The following is a 22,673-nucleotide window of genomic DNA, read 5'->3' as shown; positions in this document are numbered from 1 at the left end:
CAAATATATCACAACCTAAGGTATCATTGCCCAACACCCACCCAGTGTTCTGTACTAAGAATTCGGAGGCCCAACAATTCGTTACAGTAAGAACAGAGGCTCATAAGAGCTACCAACAGCAAAGCATAACAAAAAGACTAATGACAAAATTGAGGGGGAAATCATTGCAGAAAAGGCTTTATATCCTTGAGATGTTCGTACCTTCTAAAAAAAAGAAAATGAAAAGGCCAAAAATACAACTGAAAACTGGGCTAGAGATAAAAAGGTACAGAAAGTTCTTCAAAACAAGTTATACAAGTCACCCTGTAACATGTGAAAATATGTTCACGTTGACTCCTAATAAAAGAAATAAAGATTGAAATTAATTTGTGAGGTCTTCTGTTTCTGATTAAGATGGAATTACTGAGATCAAACTTATCCTCCAGGCTTAAACAACCAGAAAATAGGATAAATATGGTAAACAAAGGTTTTTGGACAGGACAGTAGGTAGCACAGTGCTGTGATCCTTAGGCGCTGGGAAACAAATGAGCAGAGCCCTACCTCTACCCTGCGTCCTGCCTGGAGGCTGCGCCCGGCTGTGGTGCAAAGAGAATCAACTCAAATACAGCCTGCTGGTCTCTCCAAGCTGAGGGAGACCGAAGTGGGAGCTGTGGGAGTCCAAGGCCGCTCTCACTTAAAAGGCAGAGAATAAAAAAGACACCCACAGAGTGTGAGCTCTGCGGGTCCACAGAGCAGATCCTGAAACTGTGGCAGAATAATCATCTGGGCCACGAAAGACAAGAAACTGCCTGAGACTAAGAAAAGGACGTCTGGAAAGTAGGACAAAAAAGTCCCTCAACATACAGAGCAGGTAACAGTTCATGTTTTCACAGGCAGAGTTGAAAGATTCTGTATTATATGACATGAGAAAAAATTAATCAAAGGAAACAGACCCAGAAATGAAACACATGACAGAGTTATAATGACATTAAAACCCATGTCATAAATATGCTCTATATGTTCAAGAAGGTGAAAGAAAACAGAATATAATGAAGATAGGAATGAAGTTTTTTAAAAAGGACCCAAATGAAACTAATAAACACGAAAAAAAAAAGTGCCTTAAATGAAAAATATACTGGATGAAATGAAAAGCGTATTATTATTGCAGAAGAAAATATTAATAAACTTGAAGATATAGCCATAGAAACCATGCAAAATAAAATAGAGGAAAAAATAAGAACAAAGCAAGATAATATCAAGTAGAAAAAAATGCATTTAACTGTAATCTCAGAAAACAAGAAAGGAGGGTGAGAACAAAATATACCTGAAAATATAAATGCCTGGAAAATGTCCAAATTTGATATAAATTACAAACTCACAGATTCAAGCAGCTTAACAAACCTCAAGGAGAAGAAACAGAAATCAAACTATACAAAGGCATATCATTATTGTGGTGATTTGGAATTGTATGTAACCACCACCAAAAAAAGACATTTTTGTAAAGTTAATCCATTTCTGTGTGTGTATACCTATTTTAAGTAGAACGTTTTTATTAGGTTACTTCAGTTAAGGCATGCCCCAGGGTGGGAGTCAATCTTTTTACTGGATTCTTTTATAAATAAATAGGATGAATACAGAGAAAGAAATCAAGCCACGGAAACAAGAAGCTGAAAGAAAGGAAATCCAGAAGAAAAGGGAGAGACCAGCAGATGCTGCCACGTGCTTTGCCTTGTGACAAGGAAGAAGTTCAGGATCACCAGCAGCCAGCTTTGGAAAGAAAGTATCACATGGTGATATCTTGATTTGGGAATTTTCTTAGCCTCAAAACTGTAAGCTTGTAAGCAAATTTCCATTGTTAAAGTCAATGCATTTCATGGTGTCTGCTTTAAGAAGTTTAGCAAAAAACTAAAACAATGAACAATTTGTGAAAAAAAAACAGTGATAGAGCGCTCACTTTGGCAGCACACATACTAAAACTGGAACAATACTGAGGTTAGCGTGGCCTCTGTGCAAGGATGACACACAAATTCCTGAAGCATTCTGTATTTTTAAAAAAAAGTGATAGAAAAACTCAAAAACAGGCAGAAGAAAGACAAATTACATACAGAGGAACAAGGAATAATAGAGACCTTCTCATCAGAAACTATGCAATCCAGAAGTTAATGGAGTAACATCTTTTAGGTATTAAAAGAAAAGAATTCTATTCCAAGCAAAAATATCTTCAAGAATGAAAGGGAAATAAGACGTTTTCAGACAAAAAAAAAAAAAAAAAAAAAAGACGAATGCATTGGAAGTAGACTTACATACACTACAAGAAATATTAAAGAAATAATATTAAAGAAGAGTGAAACCATATAGAAATATGGATAGACATCCAAAAAATCAAGGGTGATAGAAATAGTAAATATGTGGGTAAAGGTAAAAGAAATCTGAGATTGTATTTTGAGATACAAATTTTCTAAAGCAAAGATAACAACATATTGTAGAGTTTAAATCTAACATGCAAAGACTCATATATATATATAAATCACTAAACCCGGAGGAAGAGGGCATGGACGTATACTAAGTTTACAAGCTGTCACACTGAATTAAAAACAACCAAAAACAAAAGAAAGATCCAGCTATAGAATGTTTGCAAGAAACCCTCTTTGAATTTTACGTCCTAGAAAGAATACAAGTTAAAAAAATAAAAAAAGGAAAAAGATACACCTTACAAACACTCACCAAGAGAAAGCAGGAATGCCTGTGTTATTTTCAGACAAAGATTTCAGGACAAGGAGTATTAACAGGGACGAAAGGCGCACATTTCCTAACAATAAAGGAGTCAATACATCAAAAGGACATAATTATATTAATAATGAATATAACTAAAGAGGTTCAAAACACTTAAAGACCAATAAGGCTTGAAGGGAGAATTAAAGAAATCCATAATTATAGTGGAAATTTCAAAACAATTCTTGCTGAAATTAAGAAAACAAACAGAAAATCAGCAAAAAGAAGCCTTAAACAATTTTACCAAACTGATATTTCTGGAACATTCCACCCAACTACAGAACAAAGCACACATTTCTGTCAAGTACACATGGGGTATTCACCAAGATAAAATATGTTCTGGGCCATGAAAAAAGTATCACTATTATTGAGAATACTAAAATCAGACAGGATATATCCTCAAACTCAAATGAATTAAGGTAAAAATCTATAACAGAAAGATATTCAAAAAAGCCTCAAATATTTGGAAATTAAAACACACTTCTATAGGAACTGTGGATTAAAGAAAAAATCACATGAGCAATCAGAAAATATTCTGAACTGTAAAAAAATGAAAACATATAAAAGCTGAATGATACATGTGAACCAGTTATCAAAGGGAAATTTGTAAGGTAAAAATTTAGTAACAGAATATAAAGATTTGAAATCAAGGATTTAAGCCTCTAACCTTAAGAAATTAAAAGGAGCAAATTAAACCTGAAGTAATCACAAAAGGAAATAATGCAGAGCTGAAATTTATTTGAAGTATAATAATAGAAAGAAATGATGAAAAGAAAAAAGAAGGTGAATTATTAATGTCAGGAGTGAAAGATGACATAACTGTAGAGCTCACAAATAATGGATAAGGGAATAGCCCTCCATGATAACATATATACCCAGCAACACATAAAATATATAAAACATATTTATAAATATATCAATATATTAAAAAGCAACATCTAAAAAAGATCAAACATCATGACAATTTAGCCCAGGAATGCAAGAGATTGGTTAAACATTTTAATGTCACTGCAATTCTAAAAGGAAAAACCATATGATTACTACAACGATGCTGAAAAACACTTGACAATGTTCAACAACCATTCATCATAATAAAAACTCTCAGCAAACTAAGATTAGAAGGACATCTCAAACTGACATACGACAACTACAACTAAATGTAACTCAATAATCAAAGACTGAATGCTTTCCTTCTAAGACGGGAAATATGGCAAAGATGTCCACTCTCATAGCTTCTACTCATCATTTTACTGGATGTTCTTAGCCACTACAATGAAGTATAAAAAATTAATTAAAAAAAAAAAGCATACAGATTGGAAAGAATGAAGTAAAACTGTCTTTCTCCACAAACAGTTTTGTGTAAAAACTCATGTAGAAAATCCTGGGATATCTACCAAAAAAAAATTGAATTAAACAAGGTCACCATATACAACATAAAAACAAAAAGCAACTGTATTTCTATACAGTAGCAACAAACAATTGGATAATGAAATTTTAAAATGTACCACAGCATTAAAAAAAATATTAAGGGATAAATGTAACAAAGTAAATGTAAGACTGTACACTGAAACCTATAAAACACTGCAAAAAAGAATTTAAAAAGGCAGATAAATAGGAGACATACCATGTTCACGGATTGAGAACTTAGTATTATAAACATGTAAATCCTCTCAAAATTAATCCAAATAAAAAAATCCCAGGAGGCTTTTTGAAGAAGTGAATAAACTGATTATACAATTTCTGGAAATACAAAGAATCTAGAATGGCCAAAATAACTTTGTTAAGAAGTACAAAGTTGAAAGACTTAGACTTATACTAACTGATTTTAAGATTACTAGAACAAATGTGGGATTGGTGTAAGAACAGACATATGGATCAAAGGAACAGAACAAAGAGTTTAGAAACAGACAATACATTTATACCAACTGAATTTCAACAAAGGTGCAAAGTTAATAAAATGAGGAAGGGTAACCTTTTCAACAAATGGGTGAACAACTGAACAACAATATGGAAAAAAATAATAAGCCTTGATCCTTACCTCAAGCAATACACAACAATAAATTAAAAGTGGATCACAGATATTTAAGAGCTAAAACTATCTAAAAAGAAAAAAATGAATCACAGATATATTCAAGAGCTAAAATTATCTAAAAAAAAAACTTTCAGAAAAAAACAGAACAAAGTCTTTGTGCTTTGTGAACTTTCAACAGGAAATTCTTTCTGAGGATACAAAAAGAACAAGAAAAATTTGGTAAAAAGAACACAATCAGGGCAGTGCAACAGTGGCTCAGAGGCAGAATTCTCACCTGCCATGCTGGAAACTGGGTTGGATTTCCAGAGCCTGCCCATGCAAAAAAAAAAAAAAACAATCAAAATGAAAACTTTTTGCTCTTCAAAATACAATTAAAACTATAATTAGGCAACCCACAGAATGGGAAAAGACATTTGCAAATTACGTTTCAAATAAAGGAGTGTATCCAGTACATAGAATGAACTCTCACAACTCACCAAGACAAACAATCCAAGTTAAAAATGGACATCAAAGAAGATAGACCAATGGACAATAAGCACATGAAAAGATGGTCACTATCCCTAGCTATTAGGAAAATGCAAAGTATAAACAAAATAATATACCACTAGCCATCCCTACCTACCCATCAGAAAGCCTAAACTGAAAGGACTAACAATGCAAGTGTTGGTAGGGACATGGAATGATATTGCTGGTAGGGATACAAAATGGTAGAGATGCTTTAGAACACAGTCTGGCAACGTCACATAAAAGTTAAATATATACTGAACATCCATTCCATTTCTAGGCACTTACCGAAGAAAAATGAAAATATAAGTTCACTCAAAAAGACTTTTATGCAACCATTCATAGAAGCTTTATTCATAATAGCCAAAAACTACAAGCAATCTAAATGTCCAATAACTGTGAATGGATATACAGATTGTGTTGTAGTCAAACATGGAAATACCACTTGGCAATTAAAAAAAAAAAGCAACAAGCGACATGCACATAGAAACTTTGATGAATCTCAAAAGCATTATGCTAAGAGGACAAAGCCTGATAACAAAAGACTATATACTGTAGGATTCCATCTACATAATATCCTAGAAAAGGCAAAAATAAAAAGAAAACAGGCTGGTGGCTGCCAGGGACTGGAGAGTAGAGAAGATACTGACTGTAAAGAGGGAGGAGGAAAATCTGTGGGTTAGGGACATGCTCTGTATGTTGACTGTGGTACCAGGTACACAACTGTATATATTTACCAATCCAATCAAACTGCATAATTAAAATTGGTGAATTTTATTATATGCAAATTATATCTTAATGAAGTTCATTTTAAAATGCCATTTCTTACCTATCAGATAAAAATTCCAAAACTTAACAGTTTTCTACTGTGAAACGTATTTGTTTCCTTTGTTAAGTCTTTTATACATTACAGATTTTACCCTCTTCTAAGTTACAGATGTTGAAAATGGTTTTCCAGCATATTATTTGTGTTTCCAATCTATTTCATGATTTTTGCTTCTGTCTAAATAATGGTTCTTCCCCATTAAAATACAAGGACAGAGACTTGTCCTCATTACAACATCCTCTACACTTAAACTAGTACCTCATACACACTGGGGACTCCGTAAATATCTTTTTAAAGAAAGAGATTTTTAAGAGATAATCAAAACTATTAATATCTCATTTCTAACTTGGCATTAACTATCCCTTCCCCCATATAAAAAGAAGTATTGGTTTCTACTTCTTAATTAATTCATTCAATATACTTAATAACCTCAGATAAATCAGGATTTATTTTTTATCCATTTGGAATATATATATAAAATTAAGGTAAGTAATGTGAATTATTTGTTGTTTTTAAAATGATTTGCCAGGTGGTCTAATAATATTTAACTGGGTGACCTAACTTTTCCCAATCAATTTCTCTGTGACATGTTATACTCACCCAGCACCCCCACCCCACACCCCACCACTATTACAGGGTTGGATAGTTCTTGTATACTATAATTCTAGGTCTTTTGATATTGACTTCTAAAATATTTTCTAAATGGCTGTTAGTGATATATAAGCACAGTGTTCAGCTTTTACATATTTATTTCGGCTATTCTGTTTCTAGAAGTTTTTCAGTTGAATCTCTTGGATTTTCCAAGCAAATTAATAATTCTGCTTCCTTCTTTTCAACACATGTACCTCTTATTTTATTTTCGTATTTAATTATATTGCTAATATTTCTAAAACAATGTGAAATAATGGTAGAGATGGTGTTTTCACCTTGTTCTCATCCCGGGGACGCGACTACTGTTTTATTTTAGTACACAATGGTGCCTAATTGTGAGAAGGAGATATTTATTATTTGATGAAAGTATGTAATTCTATTTTATTGGACTTAATTAGAAATAGACTGAGTTGTTTTTAATCAAAGGTCCTTTTATAGTGTCTATCAAAATGATATACTGTGTTTCCTTTCCCTTTTTTTTTAATGAATATTAGGTTTACAATATCAACCCATCTTTGTATTCCTGGAATTAATCACACTTGGCCACAGTATATTCTACTTTTAATGTAGTGAACTCTTCTTGCTAATATTCTGCTTATGATTTTCACATCAATATTAGTAAGATTTGTCTTGATTTTCTTTTGGGTAGGGATGGGGGGAATATCTTTTATCAGGTTTTAGTATTACTGATAGCTATCCTGGCTTTATAAGAAGTGATTTAAATGCTTTATTTTTACTTCCAGACTGAACAGTTGAAGAGAATTAGAATTCCTTGCTTCTTATAGATCTGAAATACCTCTATCAAGAAACAAACTTTACTGATGCTCATAGTGGAAGGTGACTTTGTCTATCAGATTTTGCCTATTTTTCTTTTCTCTTGGTGAGCCAATTTTATTAATTTATACATTCTTTTAAAACATAAATTCACGATCCAGGTTTTCAAAAATATTTGTATAGTTGCAACTAAAATAATGGGCCAAGACAAACCCAGGGATATGTTAACAAAAATAAAACAACAAACAAGAAAGAACAGAAAGAAAACAGAAATATGATCTAGAAGTATAAGCAAAACCTGAACTTGAGGAAGAAAAACATATAACTGGGTAGACAAGGTGACCTCGAAATAAAGAAGGGGCAATTTCCTGAGTCACTGTATAAACAAGTCCTTATTTAAATACAACTTGATTGGTCAGGGAATTTTTAAATTACATTCTTTTCATTCATTAAAACTACACCTGCTGGACCATTAGCTTTGGAAATCTTGTGTGACAGAAAAGAAATAAGTCAGCCTTATTTTTCCTTTGCATATGACCTATTTCTTCTCTTGGTGTTTGTGAAATATCTTCTATAACCCCCACAAAATTCAGTAAATTCCACCAGGATATTCTCATGATAAACCCTCTTGTTCTACAGACTCTCAATTTCATTCATTCTAAACAAGTTCACTATTATTATTTTCCTGAATGTTTTCTTTTCCTATGATTCTGTTGTCTTCTCCAGAGAAAGCAAATATGGCTTTCTACTGTCTGCCATTCATTTTGTCTAACTGACTTCATTTCTTTGCCTCTTTTGCCCATATTCCATGCAATTTCCTCAAGCCCAATTGCTAACATACTGATTCCATATTCTGAGTGCTTATTCTGATCATTGCTGTTTGTAATAAATTATACATTACAATATAAATGTTTCTGCTCTACTTTATTCTTTGCCATGCCATTTCTGTTTTCATATATTATCTTATTCCTTTTCTCTTTTTCTTTCAGATGCCACTTTCTTTCAGATGCCAACTTCTTTGGAAGTTCAGCACATCTGTCTGAAATTTTCTTATTTTCTGGAAAATTTTAATTATTTCAAACAGTGTTTACTATCTATCTTTTGAATGCTAAAATATGTGCATAGGTGCCATGTTTGGTAATTTTTTTATTTGTCTTCTGTTAATTAATCTTTGGATAGAAGAAATCTCTCTCTGGCTCTGCTGTTTAAGGAAAAATACAGGTAGCACCTTCCTAATGACTGGACACTGGACACTTCTTTTAAAAAATTAACATTAAAGTTCTAACTCAGGCTACATTTGCTCAATCACCTGGCTATATAGTGGGGGAGGAAGTTAGAACTAAAGACTGTGAGTCCTTTATCTCTGTGCAACTTTTTCTCAAGCTTGTTGAAACCCTTACAATGAGTAGAACCAGCTCCACTGACCTATAGGTATTATTCAATAATATAAAGGACCCTCAATTTTGCTGTATTTCCCTACTTTGGGGTGATTAACAAGCTGAGTCACAGAATGGTACCCCATAACTCAGCATCATTTATGTTTAGTGGGTTAGTACTGTTCCTGTAACGCTGGTAATGAGATATTTGTGTCACACTTCTTCTCCTAGCCTTACCTTATCTCTAAGCTTTCCACCTTTCAGTAAGGAAAATAGTCAGCCTAAAAGAGAAATGGTATGACCATAAAGGCTCTCTTTCCCTTTAGTCCTGCCTGAGCTAAAATTCAGTTTTTCTTCTTTCAATCAAAGCCCGCCCATATCTCAATCTCAACCCCCTCTAAATTAGCAAATGGCTGGACACTTACAATACACTGCCTGCTACACCTGATTTGGGTATATATGTACCAATTGCCAGTGTTCTCCGAATAGATTCAGTCTACATGGAATTACACTTGGGGCCACTTTTGCCCAGTTTGATAACTTCTGCTTAGAAACATTTTTCCTTTGGATCTTTTAAATTATTTGGGTGAATTAAATTTATTAAATTAAACATTCACTTAACTGCCATTTCTCCTCAAACCAACTCAACCAATTTAATAATTTAAAACATAAAACCTGCAAACATATTAACTCTTAGAAGACATACACTGTGAGCTACTTCATCTAGAACAGTGTGTGCATACAGTAGGCTTTAAGTTATCATTTGACTTAAGTTTCCTCATGAGAGACATCTGAGATATGTTCAGCATATAAATAAAATAATTTTAAGTATTCCAGTTCTATATTAAAATAGCATGTTTTAAAATTGCCCAGCATATTCTAAAATGTCTACCTTTCCCCCATGTTCTCATAGTTCTCCTATAAATATATCAAAAGTTTCTTTAAAATATATAAAGTTCTAGGGAAGAGAATCTAGATGAAAATAATTAAAACCTTCAGTGAGAGCACTAAACTAAAACTTGTTCTGCAAGTCTAGCTAAGAAGGGAAATGTACCATAAGGGATAGGCCAAAGGCACTAGAGCCAAATATACCTAAATTCAAATCCTGGACTCACCATCTGCTATGACCTAGAGCCATCTGCCTTACTTTCCCTGTTTGGAAGATTAAGAGGACATCTACACTTCACTGAATTGTTACACGGTTTAAATGAGATAGTACAGTAAATGGGCATTTAGTAAATGATATATAGTTAGCAAAACTCCAAAGGTTTTGCAATGAACAGTAGAGCCACAGCACCATTTCAAAGGGAAATATGCACTCTGGACTCAACTTAAAAATTAAGGAGTCAGTTTTTTCTAAATTCTGAGATACTGAGCTGTTTGTATATAACCTGTTTCCTGAAACTTCGGCTATCTATGTGACACCTGAGACTCAGAATGAGACCACTGAAGCTATGAAAGTCAGCAGCACCCCATTCAGCAACTGTTAAAAAAGGTGAAAAAGTGATCAGACTTCATCTAGAGATATGAAGGAAGCTGATCTGGATAGGACTAAAGTAAATGAGAATACCAGGTAAAGACTGATATGGTCCATATTTTCAAACTTCAACCTCTGTGCAATCAAAGGGAGATGTTTATCTGGTGTAAAATTTTATTTTGGGTAGCACATTATCTAATTTAATTTATATGGTCAGTTTACTTGAACACCATAATTACATAGAATCTTGAACAGGGCATAAAATCTTGTTCGTTTGTACAGGTTAGTGTGATGCTCCGATATGTTCCAGAGTAATCCGGGCAGAGAATAAAAAAGTATTGGCAGAGTCCCTGGGGGACTAGGGAGAAAGGAGGAGATATTAAATTTCCCCATTTGGAGAACTCTTGATATTCTCACAAGCAGAGGGGCAACTAATTAAATAGGCTAAACCCTCAAACTTGGGTTTTGCCCCTGTGCTGGTTTGAAATGATGTATGTACCCTAGAAAAGCCATATTTTAATCCTAATCCCATTTTGTAAAGGCAGCCATTTCTTCTGCTGCATGCAGAAGAAATGAAGTATTGCATGCGTGAAACTATAATTAGATCATTCCCTGGTGTATGATTTAATCAAGAGTGGCTGATAAGCTGGATTAGGTAGAGGCATGTCTCCACCCATTTGGGTGGGTCTTGATTAGTTTCTGAAATCCTGTAAGAAAGGCAACATGTTGGAGAATGAGATTCAGAGAGAGCAGAGCAAAACGACATAGCCACGAGAAGCAGAGTCCACCAGCCAGTGACCTTTGGAGATGAAGAAGGAAAACATTTCCTGGGAAGCTTCATGAAGCAGGAAACCAGGAGAAGAAGCTAGCAAATGACACCGTGTTCGCCATGTGCCCTTCCAGATGAGAGAGAAACTCTGACCGTGTTCACGATGTGCCTTCTCACTTGAGAGAGAAACCCTGAACTTCATCAACCTTCTTGAACCAAGGTATCTTTCCCTGGATGCCTTAGATTGGACATTTCTATAGACTTGCTTTAATTGGGATTTTCTCGGCCTTGGGATTGTAAACTAGCAGCTGCTTAAATTCCCCTTTTTAAAAGCCATTCTGCTTCTGGTAGATTGCATTCCAGCAGCTAGCAAACTAGAATAGCCCCTATGAAACTTATTGCTGCAAAGGAGAAGCTTAAGTCTACTGATAATTATACCTAACAGTCACCCCCAGAGAGCCTCTTATGTCGCTCAGAAGTAGCCTCTCTCTCTCTAAGCCAACTCAGCAGGTGAACTCACTGCCCTCCCCACTACATGGGACGTGACTCCCAGGGGTGTAAATCTCCCTGGCAACAGGAGACCTGACTCCCAGGGATAAGCTGGGACTCAGCATCATCAGAATGAGAAAGCCTTCTTAATCAAAAGGGGGAAGAGAGAAATGAGACAAAATAAAGTCTTGGTGACTGAGAGATTCCAAACAGAATTGGGATGTGATCCTGGAGGTTATTCTGACACATTATATAGTTGTCCCTTTTTAGTTTATGATGTATTAGAGAGGCCAGAGGGAAGTACCTGAAACTGTTGAACTGTGTTCCAACAGCCTTGATTCTTGAAGAAGACTGCATAATTATATAGCTTTTACAATGTGACTGCATGATTGTGAAAACCTTATGTCTGATGCTCCTTGCATCTAGGGTATGGACAGATGAGTATAAATAAATAAATAAATAAATAAATAAATAAAATAAATAAATGGGGGAGATAAAGGGTAAAAACTGAGTAGATTGAAATGAGGAGAAGGAGTAAGGGGCCTGGGAAGCATGAGTTCTTTTTTTCTTTTTATTTTTTTCTTGTGTGATGCAAACGTACTAAAAATGGTCATGGTGAAGAGTACACAACTGTCATGATATTGTGAGTCACTGATTGTATAATATAGTTGGACTGTATTTGTATAGATAATTCTCACTAAAAATATTTTTTTAAAAATTAAGGAGTCAGTTCTTGGTAAAGAGGTTCTTTATTCTTGGCAGAGAAAATACTGTTACAAAATTCTGGTTATTTCAAGTACCATTTAAACAATGCCTTTGTCATTACTTACCAGTACTTCCCAAGAATTGATTCAGTTCACAGGACCAGAAAGGGATATAAAAATTGTTCCTAAGGCACTAACAGCTAGCTCTGTCCAGTCTCTTTCAGAGGAAAAGGGCCATGGGAGAACCTTCTGCCTCAAGACTCTTGAGGTAGAATTCAACCATCTATGACTTGGCAATAACAGAGCCGACTATCAGATCCTCTCTCCCAAACAGGCAGAATTAGATGTAGAGAAAGAAATAAGTAGGGAGCCAGAGAGAATGAAAAAAATTTCTTGAGCCCTTATAGAACCCTAAACTATGATCAACTACCCTTAAGAATTCCCAGGATAGCAGCACAACTTCCTTTTCTTGGAAATATTGGAACCCAGAAAAAATTATATTTGCTGATATGAGTATCGTATACTTCCCCATTTTCCTGTGTCAATTAACGCATAGCTTGAGAACATTTTCTAAGTACCTTAATCACAGAGGAAAGTGAGGAGTGCTGTGGACAGTCCTGCTAAAATTTCTTTGGAATTACCCAGTACCTTAAATTCAAGTGCCTTGTTTATTCTTGGCCATAACAAACCAGGGACTGTTTTACTATAAAATTTGTTTTTGCCAAAATCTTTAAGCAGTACTGACCCTTAAGATAAACATATGCCATGTTTATACCACATTTTCATGAACAAGATATGCCATGTTTATTTTACATTTTCATGAATATTCTAAAATACTAATGCTTTTCCCAGAAAATGAGAACCAAATTGAACAGTACAGACCTAAGATAACCTACAAATTATCTTCCTCAAAACTTGAAAGAATACAACTATTACATAAATTAAAAAAACAAGAAATTAACTCACGATCTGATGTGTGGGAAATCCTCTTCAATTTTGCTTCCTGTGTTTTTGAAAATTTGTAGCGCAGCTTCTGCTACTTTTTCATCATCCATTTTCAGACAAGCCAGGAGGGATTCAAATGTTTCAGCAGAATGAAATGAGATGGGATGGGTAAACGAGAGCACCTACAAAATGAGTCATAAAAATGATTTTTAAACCCCTCCCATCTTTATAAATATATAACTCAAAAACAGTAGAGATTAGAAATACTACAAATCAAGAGCCAGTACAAATGTAATAATGTTACCAAGAAACTGACAATGTATAAGTAGCATTTAAAAATTAAATATACAGCTGAAAACAGAAATAAAGGTTCCTGTGTAGGAAGACTGCATGATCTAAAGAAGTCAATTTTTCCAAAATTAAGTTACATGCTAATTTAATGCTAGTCAAAATAATTTCCATTTTGATTAACGTTTGTGCTTTTTGGGGGGGCAGGGCGTGACGGGGACTAAGGTTAGGAGAGGAGGGTACAAGGAAAAAAGAATTTAAGAAAATATCTATATTCTTTAAAATAAAGGTCATTAAAACAGACCACACAATATTTTTTAAAAAGGAAGCCAGGGAGATGTGGGAGAGCACTCCCAGGCTTGAATCCAGACATGACACTGTGGGATCAACAATTTCATCTGACCAAATGGGGGAAAAGTAGTGTAATTAAGAAAATATCAGTGATAGAGAGAATTAAAATAGAGTCAAGAGGTTACTTTGGCAGTTGCTCTTATGCAAGCTTCAGTTAGACCTTGCTACCTATTATAACCTGCCAACCCCCAACCAGGACCATTCCAGCCAATCCTAAAGAACACATAGGGCAATATATGAGATTCTACAAGGGTTCCAGGCACTAGAGTAACTTTCCAGAAACCTACAACCTCTAGATGGGTCCCTGGTCCAGATAAGTCCTGAAACCTAGCCCAGCCTCTCCAGAACATCAGCTAGTTCCATCTCCCTACCCCATATTAATGACAGACCCCTCCAATGTGAAAAATTCAGAATCGCCATAGCCCAAACACCCCAAAGGAGAGATATGGAAAGATCAAAGATGAAGGTGGAGTTATACAGAGAAGATAGGATTTAACAAATGAATATGAATGCTGAATCGTTAAATTGGTATCTCTTTCAGTCTCTAGTATTTTAGAGCAGCTAGAAGTAAAAACCTAAAATTGTAACCCATGTCAAAGTCTGAAATATATTCTACAACTAAATTTGGTGCAGTGCTTTGAAATTTATAGCTTTTTTTATATATATGATATTTTTCACAAATAAAGAAGGGGAAAAAAGTCAATTGTGATGATAAAAAAATATTTAAGCCCTCTAGCCTCCTATATTCTGGAGCAGCTAGAAGGAAAAATCTGAGAGGATCACATGGTAGCCCATGACAAACTCTGGGATCTAACCTATAACTCCTTGTTGAAGAGTGCTCTGAAACTATTGTTTTCTTTTTTCTTTGCTTTGTATATATGTTGTAAATTTAAAAAGTTAAAAATTAAAAAAAGGAAGCCAGGGAAGGGGGTAAAACACTTAGCAGACAGTATAAAAAAATTACAAAATTAGAATAATCATCACAACGTGGTATTTACATTAGAAGAATCATGGAACAGAAAAAGTAAACCGATATATAGACCGTAGCATGTACAAAAATTTAGATTACATAGACAGTAATAGATTATTTTAAAAGGCAACAGAAAACATATTCTATATAATGCTATATTTATAAAATTCAAATAAGCAATATGTCATTTGGAAATACATCCACAGACATAGATGATGAAACTATAAAGAACAGTAAGAGAGCAATAAATACAATATGCAGGATGAGGACATGTGGGGGATGTGAATGGGGTACACCATACAGGAACTCAAATAGTATTGTTAATATGCTATTTAATTTGGGCTTAACTTTGACTGGTGTTCATTTTATTACTATACTTTATATCTTATATTGTATTTTTTATATATCTATAATCAAAGATTATATACATACTTTTACATATCAAATATGTCCTATAAAAAAGCAAAGAAAAACAGCGATGAATTTCATTACATAAAATGGTAACTATTATATACCAAAAGGAACTAAAAAACCAGCAGCCCGCTCAAAATAAAAGCCAAAACTCCAACAAATCAACACAAGCAAAACAAACTATACAATAAACGTTACCAGAGTTGATATTGTCAATGTATAAAAAGCTCAGTTGAAAAGCAAAAGATTGGGTGCGTGAGTAGAATGCTCGCCTTCCATGTGGGAGACCCGGGTTTGGTTCCCAGTCATGCACCGAAAAAAAAAGATGTCAGCAGATAAATGGACAAAGGATAAAAATGATCAATTCACCACGAGGGAAACACAAATAACTGACTTATGGAAGGTGGACCTCACTAGTAATGGTTAAGCAAATTAAAATATTACTTTGGTTTATCAAATTAGCAAATTTTTTTAAAAATTAGATTATTTCATGGTTGTGAAGGGAAGGAGACAGGCACCTTCATACACTACTGACATATGGATACAATTATTCTGTAAAGGAATCTGGCAGCATATATCCAAAAATTTTGAAAATGGTCATTCTCAGTATTGCCCATCTAGGATTCCTAAGGGAAAAAAGGCACAGAAAAGAGATCTTACACAGAGATATTTATCCTAACCCTGTTATTGAAGAAATACAATTGGAAAAATCCGAATAAACATTAAGAAAATTGTCCCGAACACAGAATTACCTCCCAAAGTAGGAGACTAATCACCCTTTTAAAAAACAACGTTCATTATTATTTTTACTAAGAGCTAGGCACTGTAGGAGAAATTTGTGTACCTGATTTAAATTTAATTCTTTGAGATAAAAATATTCTTATTGTCTCCATTACAGATGACAAAACAGAGGACAATAACTTGTCCCAAAACACACAGCTAGTACATGAAAGCCAAAAATCGCATCTGTTCTTTGGCACTCTCAAAACCAGTCTAAAAAACCCAGAGAAAAAGGTTTATAATTTAATAAGGGAAAATAGAATTCAAAACTGTATATTCAGTCTGCTCTCAACTCCATAAAAATGTGTGCTTTTAAAAGATCAAAAGGAAACAAAAGAAATGTATAACGCTTATGTATGCTATAATTCTGAATGTTTTCTGCTACATGGTTTTACATTTTCTAGATGGTGAACAACAAACTGATATTTTTAATCAGTAACAAAATAAAAATAAAATGGGTTTTTAGGAAGAATTTGGTTTAATCTGTGGCAGGGTACCACCTCCTTCTTTGCTCACTAGTGATACTTTTTAATTATAATCCACCACTTAAATATTATTAATACTACGCTGGATTATAAAATTTTAAACCTGAAAATATTCAGCTTCCCTTTTAAATTATACAGAACAGTTAAGAAAATTTAATTTAGGCTACATAAAGAAGCAAACCTCAAGAATAAAAATATAAACTAGATATGTCTAACAGTTACCTAATCAGGCACTTAATTTCAAATAGAAAATTACCTTAAGGAGTTCAAGACCTGCCCTGATGGCCTGGTCAGTTGGCACACCCTCATCTTCATCATCTGCTGTTCCGTCTATTGATTTGTTCACTTGCTTAATAAGAGCACTGAAGTATGACAAGAAATAAAGTTATCATTTATTAGCAATGTCTAAGAAAAATAATGCTAAATATTTTATACCTAGACCACAATGGATTTGCTCTTCAGTAATGCTATCTATATTTTTATTACTGTCTTTTCCATGGACAGTCTATGCCCAAACAGACGAATGATGAATTTTTTAAATTACCTAAAACTTAACTTGTAAGTTTGTAAGAACAATATACATTGATAAAAAGTGTAACTGCCAAAACTAAGCACTTTCAAGCCATTTACCAAATACCATTGTGAGTCAGGCACTATTTTAAGAATCAGAGAGGTACAAAAGTATCTGTGTAACAGACATACAGTATCAGTAGAATGTTCAAAAAACGAATCACAAAATATGAAAAAAGAAACTATTTTTAAAACTTCCTTCTAGAAAAAAAAAAAACTTACTTCTAGAAACTACAGGCTTATTTTACTTTAAAATAATGTGTGCAAGGCATTGTCAATGACCTAAAATGATCATTCACACTGATATATATCTGCACTTTTTACAAAAAATAAATAAATAAAAACACTAAGTTATATAAGGACATAATACATATTATATACAGAAAAATTCAATTATTCAAATGTTCACTAGATCTTAGTGTCCATAAAAATCTCATGTATTCAAATTTGAGATCAAGCTAGGAATCATATGGATCTGCCATTTTTACAGGGTCCTCTTCAATTTATCAATATTGTTATTTCTGAGGGTGTTTTTTTCTGCCAATTTTTTCTATTTAATCTATTTTCAAATTTTCAACTTTCACAAACAAACATCTCTGGCCTGAATACTCTTCTCAAGATTTCTACCTACATGTACATAGGAATAAAAATACCACATCTCCAAAATTGAAATCGTTATTTTCTTGATGAAAATGTGGTTTTTCTTCTTGAATACCTATGCCCATCAATGATGTCACCATTCATTCACTCTTTCTGTTTTTTATTAGAGAAGTTGTATGTTTACAGAAAAATCATGCAGAAAGCGCAGAGTTCCCTTCATTCCCTCTTCTACGTAAAAAGCATCATCAGCTCATCCCGGTCCCTAAGTCACAACCCTCTTTTTTCCGCCACCACTGCCCTGTTTCCTTTAAATAGCTGACCGACTGAAGGAATTTTAGAACAGTTGCCTACCTAAATTTTGATCTAGTCCTCATCTATGTCTTCCACATTTTAATAGAAAGCTTTTCTTGAATAAAAACTTGATCACGTTGATCTCTACTGCATGCGCAACATAAATTTGATAGCATCTGGGATCACCACCTAGCCCCAACCTGCTTTTCTACCCTCATCTATAACTCTCACCACTCTTCTAATTAAATAAAATCATTCTCATATATATTAAGATACACCTGAGATGCATGGGAAATGCTCACCAAATGAATGATTTCAATTCTGCAGTTATGATGCAGCAAGGTAGGTAAAAAGAGAATAAACTTTGGAAAAACATCGTTGACTCTCACTTTTAACTTTCTGAGCCTTCCCACTACAACTGGGAAAACAAGGATAACTACATACAGAATTCTTCTGAGGACCAAGGCTAACACACTGCTTTGACTCAAATAGAATAGCTATTATTTACTACTATTATTCACTAAAGTTCAAAATAAACCAAATTCAGAAAACAGGCTCTGAAAATATAAATGTGTGAACAAAATATGAAATTCTCAGTCTAGTAAAAGCCAAAAATAAGTTAAAAAATAAAAATACAAAAATAAAAAAGATAAAAAATAAGGACTACAATGCAGTTAAAACAGGCCCTAAGAGGTGAAGTTCTACAGCCAGGTATGCAGGAAAGCATTTCTGAAGCAGTTAAAATTGTGCTGGTAACCAGAGAACAAAAGCCAGTCATATTACTACAAATATTTATAAAATATTTTAATATATACATATCAATGGAAAAACAGTCTAAGAATATCAAGTACAAAAGATTTAAAGGAGTTGAGCATGTTTGAAGAACAGGAAGAAGCCCTGTTGGCTAGAGAGAAAGAACCTGAGAAGAGGGTAAACGATGAGACTGAAAACAGGAGCTAAAGTCAGGTGATAGGAGCCTTCCAGGCCAAGGCATAGAGCTCGACATTACTTTAGGGCACCCTGGGGGGACAGGCTGGGGAAGCGCAGGTTGGAAGCAGCTGGGAGGGGCCTGCTGCAGGCCATACAAGCGATAAAGGTAATTTTGGCTCAGGGTAGCCGTGCGAGCAGAAATGGTGGGTAATACTGAGAGGCTTTCTATATCAGCAATCTTCCCCCAGCTTTCTATTTCTACAACATTAATCACTTTTTAACATCCTACTAAGATTTTTTTAAAATTGTTTATTGTCTGCCTTCCCCACTAGGTAAGAGATCAGCACATTATGGTGCCAAAAGACTAATCTGACCTGAAGTCTGTTTTTATAACTAAAATTTTTTTGGAGACATGGCCTTGTCCATTCATTCAAATACTCTCTATAGCCAATTTCCAGCTACAATGGCCAAATTGAGTTGTTGCAACAGAGACTTATGGCCCATAAAGCCCAAAATATTTACTACCTGGTCCTTTACAGAAAAAGTGTGCCAACCCCTACATTAGATTTTAAGCTCCACGAGGGCAGGGAAATCTACCTGTTTTTGCATGTCATTGCTATGTCCACAGAACCTATAAACAATCCTAGAACATGAGAGGTACTAAATAAACAGGTGATTGATTAAATCAGATCAATTATTAGATGGATTCATTAAATCAATTTAAGTGATTATTACTCATTGGGTACAAAAGAATAATATTTGGGTAATTTGAAAAGCCTTTCTCTCCTACCCCTCCAGGATTCTGATATAACCCCAGCAAATCACTGTACTATAACTAAGCTACTCTTCAAGATCTATCTCCCCCTCAAACCTGACTGGCCATTCCTCAAAGACTCCTTGCACTTATTTCCTATTCTGTGTTCAGATTCTATTCTACAATTATAATGAAAAACAGCAGTTCCAACCCACTCCTTCTTCCTAGAGTTACTTACCAACCAGTTTTCCTCTCCTCTTTTAGGATTCCCATGGTATTTCACCAGTTTCAATAGATATTGGTAATAATATCAGTTAATATTTATTGCTAAGGAATCTCCTGTCATGGTTAGGGACAGGTGTCAACTTGGCCAAGTTGTGGTACCTGTTCATCTGATTGGGCAAGCGCTGGCCTGTCTGTTGCAATGAGGACATTTCATAGGATTAGGTCATGATCACGTCGGCTACATCCACAGCTGATTCCATTTGTAATCAGCCAAAGGGGAGTGTCTTCTGCAATTAGTGATGCTAAATCCAATCATGGGAAGCCTTTTAAGGAGGACTCAGAGGAGACAGGTTGCATTCCTGCTTTGGCTGGTGAGCCTCTTCTGTGGAGTTCGTCCAGGCCATCCATTGGAGTCATCGGCTTCGCAGCCTGCCCTGTGGATTTTGGACTCTGCGTTCCTACGGTCACGTGAGACACTTTCATAAATTTTATATTTGCAAGTGTTCCCTGTTGGTTCTGTTTCTCTAGAGAACCCTAACTAATACATCTTGGTACCGGGAGTGGTTCTTAAGGAACAGAATCTTAAAAATGGGTTTTTATGAATGGTTTTCTACTCTGACTGGGCTCAGAGACACTAAGGACTCTGATTCCCGTAATCAGAATGACACTCCCAATCCATGGACTGAGTTGGCAAAGGAGATAATCAAAATATCATCATTCGATTCTCCTAATGCTTCGCTTGTACGAAGCCAGACTCTGGGGGATAATGTTTTTGACACCTTTACAGAGTTTTGTAGGAATAAGAGTTATAGAGATGTTGGTTGGTTGTTGTTAGATACACTGTCTACATTAAAGGGTGAAAGGGATGGGCTTAAGGCTTCAAACAAGAAGCTTAAGTGCCGTCTGAAAGATGTAGAGGTTTCTATGAGTATCCTGAAGGAAAATTTTATTTCCTGTAGCCGTAGACTTGAGACTCTGAAAATCAGACTCAGAATCTTATTGTTAGAGTAGCAACTTTACAACGTAAACTGAAATCTCAGTCTTGCATGGTGTCTGCCGTTAAAGTGAGGGCATTGATTGGAAAGGAGTGGGACCCTGAAAAATGGGATGGTGACATATGGATTGATAATGATGTTGGGGGTGAGGTTGAAACCCTAGACCATGCTGAGCCTTCTTTAGATAACCCTGTAATAGTCTGCCCTGAGGACATAGCCGCCCCACCTCCAGCCTGCCTTGAGGAATTGGCCACCCAACCTCCTCCTGAAGGGATTAGCCCTAGAGTGATTAATCCTGTTTCACCAGATGAAACTGCAAATGAAAGCCCTGAAGCAAATGGCTTGGAAGATATTTCTAATTCTTTTCATGACCCACCCCCACCACCCCTCATTTCTTCTAGACCTATAACTAGACTAAAGTCCCAACAGGCCCCTAAAGGTGAGGTACAAAGTATCACACATGAAGAGGTACGTTATACTCCAAAAGAACTGTGTGAGTTTTCCAATTTATATAGACAGAAATCAGGGGAATATGTGTGGCAATGGATTTTAAGAGTGTGGGATAATGGTGGGAGGAATATAAGGCTGGATCAGGCTGAATTTATTGATATGGGCCCACTAAGCAGAGATTCTGCTTTCAATGTTATAGCTAGAGCAGTTAGAAAAGGTGTTAACAGCTTGTTTGGGTGGTTGGTTGAAACATGGATCAAAAGGTGGCCAACATTACCTGAGGTTGAAATGCCAGAACTGCCCTGGTATAATGTAGATGAGGGGATCCAGAGGCTTAGAGAGATTGGGATGTTAGAGTGGATTTATCATGCAAAGCCTGCTCTTACACCCCAGGAATGTCCAGAGGATGCACCTTTTACCAGAACAGTGAGAAATAAATTTGTGAGACTAGCACCATCATCCCTTAAGAGCTCTGTGGTTGCACTTCTCTGTAGGTCAGATATTACTGTAGGAACTGCTGTCACTGAGCTGGAATCCTTAAACACAATGGGGATGACAGGATCCCGAGTTGGCAGAAGCCAGGTGGCAGCACTTAATCACCAAAGACAGGGTAGACGTGGGTATTATAATAGACAACAAACTCAAAGGAGGCATCAAAATTATATGACACGCAGAGATTTGTGGCATTGGCTAGTAAATCATGGGGTGCCTAGAAATACAATAGAAGGGCAGCCTACTAAATTCTTGTTGGAGCTGTATAAACAAAAGAGTTCTAGGTCAAGGGAACAGAAGTCTAACCTGAATTACAAAAACACAGAGTCACGGCCCCTTAACCAATTTCCAGACTTGAAACAGTTTACAGACCCTGAGCCCCTTGAATGAAGGGGAGGCCAGGTCCCTACGGGGAAGAAACCTGTTACACTGCCACAAATTTATACTGTTAACCTTCCTCTAAGTCTTCCCCAAGGAGACTGACGGCCTTTTACCAGGGTAACTGTGCATTGGGGAAAAGAAAATGATCAGATATTTCAGGGATTATTAGACACTGGTTCAGAAGTGACATTAATTCCAGGGGACCCAAAACGTCACTCTGGACCACCAGTCAGAGTGGGGGCTTATGGAGGCCAGGTGATCAATGGAGTTTTAGCTCAGGTCCGTCTCACAGTGGGTCCAGTGGGCCCCCGGACCCATCCTGTAGTTATTTCCCCAGTTCCGGAAGGTATAATTGGCATAGACATACTGAGCAACTGGCAGAATCCCCACGTTGGTTCTCTA

At 35.4% G+C, this 22,673-nt stretch overlaps 1 protein-coding gene and 1 non-coding gene across 7 annotated transcripts in view; one reads left to right on the top strand and one right to left on the bottom strand.

Moving 5' to 3' along the window:
• PDS5B (PDS5 cohesin associated factor B) overlaps positions 1 to 22,673 on the bottom strand; it is a 226,461-nt gene that overhangs the window by 62,971 nt on the left and 140,817 nt on the right. For all 6 annotated transcript variants that reach the window (XM_077159007.1, XM_077159008.1, XM_077159005.1 and 3 more), the window contains exons 18-19: positions 16,840 to 16,945; positions 13,320 to 13,480 (exon numbers count right to left, since the gene is read on the bottom strand). In XM_077159007.1, the coding sequence (XP_077015122.1) occupies positions 13,320 to 13,480; positions 16,840 to 16,945 (267 nt within the window). The remainder of the gene's footprint in view (positions 1 to 13,319; positions 13,481 to 16,839; positions 16,946 to 22,673) is intronic.
• LOC143681912 (U6 spliceosomal RNA) lies at positions 1,926 to 2,029 on the top strand. The gene has a single exon (XR_013174956.1). It is a non-coding gene; the product is annotated as a U6 spliceosomal RNA (small nuclear RNA).

This window comes from Tamandua tetradactyla, chromosome 4 (genome assembly GCF_023851605.1).
Source record: "Tamandua tetradactyla isolate mTamTet1 chromosome 4, mTamTet1.pri, whole genome shotgun sequence".
NCBI lineage: Eukaryota > Metazoa > Chordata > Mammalia > Pilosa > Myrmecophagidae > Tamandua > Tamandua tetradactyla.
This window is presented reverse-complemented; position numbering and strand designations above follow the sequence as displayed.